This window comes from Diachasma alloeum, unplaced genomic scaffold (assembly GCF_001412515.2).
Source record: "Diachasma alloeum isolate Michigan unplaced genomic scaffold, Dall2.0 Dall_scaffold_01866, whole genome shotgun sequence".
Classification (NCBI taxonomy): domain Eukaryota; kingdom Metazoa; phylum Arthropoda; class Insecta; order Hymenoptera; family Braconidae; genus Diachasma; species Diachasma alloeum.
This window is the reverse complement of record NW_021681928.1, coordinates 1-5,818: the sequence shown is the minus strand read 5'-3', so window position 1 is coordinate 5,818 and position 5,818 is coordinate 1. Positions and strand designations below refer to the sequence as shown.

Below are 5,818 nucleotides of genomic sequence, written 5' to 3'. Positions count from 1 at the left end.
GGTCCGAAGAGTCCAGGCCAACGATCTCTCCGCATCGTCCAGAAACTGGAGCGCTGGAGGATCCGAAGACTATATCAATTCCGATGCGATGATCTCGGCGAATCTCCTCAGAATGATAAATGACGATTAATGGGCGAGGGACTCAAGTATGCAAATGTCACTTAAGAGTACCATTTTGCCCCATATTCGAGTCGGTCCTCCGTCAAGAGCGTCGTAGCGTCACAGGGAAATTCCTGGGGCTCGCGCGCTTCAATGTCATGATTTTCGGGGTCTCGTCTTCCAAGAAGTTTTAAATTAATCCATTGAATCCTTGAGGGAACTTTACTGAGCTAGAAGAGCACTCATTTGAGGCTTCAATTCGCTCTGGAAAGAGGAAAAACCGCCATGTGCACGACAGCGTCACCCACGGCACGTGAGGCGCATGTGTGCACTTGTGGGCCTGTTTTATCCACTTTTCCCCACTAAAAATTGGCACTGGACATTCCCAATGCGTTCTCGAGAGTGCTAGTAAACTAATTATGCACTCAGAAGGTGCATTAATTGTTTACAAGACCTCCTGGTGAGTGGAGAGGGCACAATGGCGCCATGGCAGGGCATGGGCCATGTACGGCCTATTATTGGGTCTCACTGTCCATTTTCAGNCTGTTTTATCCACTTTTCCCCACTAAAAATTGGCACTGGACATTCCCAATGCGTTCTCGAGAGTGCTAGTAAACTAATTATGCACTCAGAAGGTGCATTAATTGTTTACAAGACCTCCTGGTGAGTGGAGAGGGCACAATGGCGCCATGGCAGGGCATGGGCCATGTGCGGCCTTTTATTGGGTCTCACTGTCCATTTTCACTATCTATTGGGTTTCACTGGGGTTTTATCACTCGGGAGAGGTCTGGAGAGCTGAACGAGGGTTTTATGCACTCAGTGGTGCATTTATCCACCCGCTCAGAGGAGTTTTGGAGGTTGGGAATGCATCTCGGCGTCACTCTTGTGAACGCCGGTGCACTTTTCCCGGAGATCGTCACTGGGCACATTGGGAATAAATGCACTTCTCTCCTCGAGAGAGAGTGCACATGGTGAATGAAAATGTACTTACCATGTCCCTCGTGTGGGCCCTCGGCGATGGTCTCTACCAACTCTCTCGATCGCTGTCAATGTTCTCGGGGATGTTATCGTAGTGGTTGCTCGGGTCCAACTCTCTCGTAAACTGCGTCTAACCGGTGGAGGTTCTCAGCTGGGTGGCGCGACTGGCACGCCGTCTAGCTGCCGCTGGGGCGGGCTCATGTAACCGAGCACGCGGGGATTTTGATTCAAATGGGTTTTAGACTTATTTTAGGCATTCCGCCGTTAATTATATCTTTTATGAATTAACCCAAAGGGTTTTATCCATAGTGGCTGAACCATAGTTATCTGGGGGTTCGGAAAGGGGGAATTAAGGTAGTTGTTCGCCTTTTCTCCTCGCGAATGTACTTCACCCCTGAGTGAGTGCACTTTTCGCTGCTGTCACTCACCCGGGAGTCATCCTGGAGTCACCGTGAACAAATCTAAAGAGAGAATAGCCCATGGCGATCCATGCAGACGAGTGGGCTATGTTCATCCACATGGCCTTCCAGCTGCACTGGTGATTCCAACGACTCCACGAAATGCTTTAGCCAGGGAGCGTGAGTATTTCACCTCAACCTCTGTGATCAGCAGCCGTACTCAACGAGATCAGCGAGATCTCACCGGGAAGCTCGGTGTATCGGCTCTGAACCGCGGTGGATCGTCGTCCCTCTCAGGATTCGCGAGATTTCAGAATACAAAAATATAACTAGGAAAATACAATTACTGTAAATTTTCCCTCAACCATAAAACCGGAAATTTTTCCCCTAAAATCCGAAGTAAACCAGAAAGATAACTGAAACTAAAAGAGAACAAAAACTTCAATATTACTTGAACCCGAGATTTTACTTTTTACTCGTTTTTAATGTGTATCGACACGCGAATTTGATTATTTATAGAAATCGAACGTTGTTTTCCCCGCGAGGCCCTTCCTGATGTTCTTGGAGACCGGTTTCTATGAGCTGGAGCTAAAAGGGGTGTTGCATCGCCCTTCGGTAGGGGTGCTAACTTTGGGGTTAAAGGAATCGCGACTCTCTCTCCGAAAAGATCAAAATAAATTCACACTTACCTACTCACTCTTACGATTTACTTAATTCTACGACTAAGTTGTGTACAGGTGGCGGAATTCTCGAAAATTTCGTCACAGGCCTCCCTCCTTCTCGTTCCCTATCCATTGTTGTCCGTGCGTCTGGGGTTGAGGTGATAGTCTCTCGGTTGGTCTAGGCTCCACTAGCCGTGCGAACGTCTGATGGAGTGGAAGAGAAGAGAGAAGTGTGCTGGAAATAAAAGAGAAACCGAACCCACGCCCCTAAACCTGGGGTCGACAGAAAATGTAGGCTACACGCTAATCTTCCTTGGAAAATACGGAGCTCCTTTTATTCTCCTCTCTCAGGGAGGTACAGTTTACCCTATCCTAATTCTTATTGAATACTATATGGTGCTTATGACTACGTCAGGTAGAGAGTCGCAGTCCATCTGGAAGCCTGAGGCTTCAGTCGTGGCTTCTTCGAGGACTGAAACTATCACAGCTAGTACAGTCCATGGGGCTTTGACGGCTTGGGGTCTGAGCTTATTCCGTTCCGAGGAAAAGCTCTCTGGACTTGAAGATGATGCTCGTGAATTGGAGTCTTGCTGATTGAGGAGCGGTAGGGGTCCGCTGCGACTCAATCGGAGAGGTGAGCGTTTTGGGGCCACTACTCAGTTGAGGGGCTCCTTTCGGGGTGGTTGGACTTACGGATGGGGGGAATCTGCCCCCTGGCCGGCCACTGCCTATGGGCACCTAGTGCCTTCTCGAGGACTCGTATCCTCGTCGCGGCGGAGACCGACGTGGTGAATCTTGGCGTTGACGACGGTTATCCTCATGACGACGCTGCTCGTGACCTCGCCGGTCCCCGTGGCGGTCATCACCTCTCTCTGGTCGATCGGGGGAGTAGTGTTCTTCCTCCGAGCGTCGCCTTCGAGGCTCATCGTCACGGGCACCTCCAGGGGGTGAACCTCATCTCCTTGGTGAGCTGGATGGTCGGTCTTCCCTCATGTAGCTCTCTGTCAGCTGCTGAGTGAGGGCTTTCACGAGGCTCAGCATAGCCTCGGTGGAGGGGTTTGGTGAGCGCTTCTGCTCTGACTCAGTTGAGTGGTCAGAGAAGCGTTTTTGCCTGGGGGATCGTCGCCTCGACGGGGAATGCCTTCGCCTTGGCGAAGGATCTCGTCGAGGTCGTGGAGATGTTGGCCGAGTTCTCTGGGTCGGTCTCTCGGGGGATCGTCGACGTGGGGATCGACGAGCCTGAGAGGGTTCCTGGCGAGGTCTCTCGAGTTTCGCCCTCCATGAGGTACGCTGAGGGTCCTTCGATTGGGAAGCAGGGACTATTCTCCATTCGCCTCCGAGGGGCGAGGGACTGCGGTTGGTGTGTGCCATGTGTCGGTACTGCAGCCTTCCCCTGCCTCTTCCTTTACTCAGGGCTGCACAATGCATGTCCCACTGAGGTTCAGGCATGGGTGGTGGAGGTCCTGCTGAGATTTTTGGGGGTGGTTGCATTACCTGAGGGGGTGCTACCTGTGGGGGTGCTGCCTGTAGGGTAGGAGCACTCTGCCCAGTTGGTGCACCGGCCGTTGAGGCGGCGGCGGCTGCGGCTTGGCGTGCGATAGCTGCCTCGATTCGCTTCTGCCTGCCTCCCCTCCTTGTGGGTCTCTTCCTCTTCCCTGGAGCTTCGGTGCTGAGTATCTCCTCGTTGTCCCAGTCATCTAGGGGTGAGGAGTATAGAAGGTATAAGGGGTGAGGGCGATCTGGTCGGGTCGCCTGACTCTCCCTCCGGTGGGTCGCTCGAACCTCTCGCCACCTCATCTCCTCCTCCACTTGATCGGCCCAGGAGGTGGAAAGCGGATGGTTAGGTGAGGGCCAGAGAGGCGGTACTACCCCGGGGGTGGCTCTCTCAGCTGAGGATCCTATCGTGGCGGTCGTGGAGTCCGCCAAGGTCTTGGGTTTCCTGATGGCTCCCGTGGACGCTGCGGGTCCCGGGTTTTGATGAGCTGGGGGTGCTACCGGCTTCGGGGGTGCCCCTCCACTACTGGACGCTCCGGTGAGTACCTCCAGCTGGAGGTCATCCTCCGTCACGTCCATCAGGAGGAGGTCGGAGTTTGAGTCGACCTCTGGAGTCGAGGAGTTCGGGGGCTTGAACTCACTCAACGTCATTGTGTGTAGGCGGTTAAGAGGGATTGAGACCTAGATTTCTGGGCGTCCTTCTGGCTGCTTTGGTCGCCGAACATCTCGGAGGCGCGGGGCCGGTTGAAATGAGGCGACTTCTGTCGTTGGGGTCTCTTCTCCCTTTTTAATGGGCTGGGCTTCCGCTATCTGGGCGCTAGCACGATGCTCACACTCCAACTTCTTCCCCCGGGAGCCTGCTGAGTTTTCCCGGTCCCGCCTCGGTGAGCGTGATGTAGTAGAGTTGTCGGAGGAGCTGTCTTCACTGCTGCTACTGCTGCTGGAGCTCGAGCTACTGCTGCTCGAGCTGCCACTGGTGCTAGGCTCCGGGAATTGAGGCACTCTAGTCCTGCCAGTAGCCAGGCGCAAGGTGCCTTTCAGAGCCCGAATGAGTCCTGGTAGCTTCCTGTCGAGCCTCCACAGGGAGTCCTTGTAGGGCTCCAACTTGCGCCACACCGAGGAGTCCAGCTCCCGGGGCTGCTTCGATGGAGACCTTCTGGACGCTTTGATGTGTCGGCCCCTTGGACGTGGGGAACTTGTGGCTTGGTCTCGGGGTTGAGGGTCACTGGGAATGGTATCCTGGACGGTCTCCGCGGAGGAGTACTGGGAGCTCGATGATGTTGACTCGCCAGATGTCAAGTCCTTCTCACCAGTTTGCTCATGGTTAGAGTTGTCCAGGGAGCTGGCTTCACTCCGCTCACCTGGGATTATAGATGGGGCTGACAGGGGGCTAGATGTGACCTGCTCACCTGCAGCTATCCCTCTATCCTCTTCCTGAATCTACATGGGGCTAGACTGTTGTTCGTTTGCTGGGACTTTCCCACTTTCCCCCTCCAGAAGTTGATTTTGCCCTTGTGAGCTACTCTCATCTCCTTTTGGGGTCCCTGGGGCCACTGGAGTGGTTGGAGGTGTCATCAGGGAGCTAGGCTTATCCTGCTCACCTGAATACTTCCCCAGGTCATCCAGGGAATCAGATGTTGGGGCGTCAGTCTCCATGATCTCGAGGGGATTGAGAATGATTTTGTGGGTGGCCTCCTGAGTTTTCTCGGTGTTGAAGAGTGCTGACTTCTCTGTCGCATCTTCTTGAACAACCAAGACCACTTGGGGTTCAGGGTCTTCCTCGAGGAGTTGACTTGGCGGATGTTCGGGAACTCGTCTGGGATCCTCCAGCAGGGTTGGCCGGGTCTTTACCTCTACTTCCCCGGTGTCCTTTCTCTTGTCCTTGACCCATCTCTTCTTCTTTTTCTCCTTCGGCGCCTCCCTAGGCAGCTACTTATCACCCTACAATCAATTCCAAAATAATTTAAACAAAATGAGGAACGAGTTATACTTAAATATTAGGGGTGAAGAAGAGGTAGGTTAGAGGAACAAGGTGTAGGGGTTTCTTTGGATGTTACTACTCTTGTTCCAGAGGGGGAGTATAGGGTTTCAAGTCTTGAATCGACGAAACTCCCTTTTTCCGTCCACCCAGATCTACTAGCTCATATCGCGTGCTCGACAATTTTTTCTCGATCACATACGGGCCAT

At 53.3% G+C, this 5,818-nt stretch overlaps 2 protein-coding genes across 2 annotated transcripts; both read right to left on the bottom strand.

Annotated features, from left to right (window-relative positions):
* Positions 1-3,091: 3,091 nt before the first annotated feature.
* LOC107046753 (serine/arginine repetitive matrix protein 1-like) lies at positions 3,092-4,282 on the bottom strand. The gene has a single exon (XM_015269457.1). The coding sequence runs from the start codon at positions 4,280-4,282 to the stop codon at positions 3,092-3,094; it is 1,191 nt and encodes a 396-aa protein (XP_015124943.1).
* Positions 4,283-4,312: 30 nt separating this feature from the next.
* Positions 4,313-5,560, bottom strand: LOC107046752 (suppressor protein SRP40-like; the record flags this gene model as incomplete). Its single annotated transcript, XM_015269456.1, has 2 exons — positions 4,313-4,992; positions 5,116-5,560. Coding segments are annotated over 2 exons (1,125 nt in total), but the record flags the coding sequence as incomplete, so codon positions are not given.
* Positions 5,561-5,818: the final 258 nt, after the last annotated feature.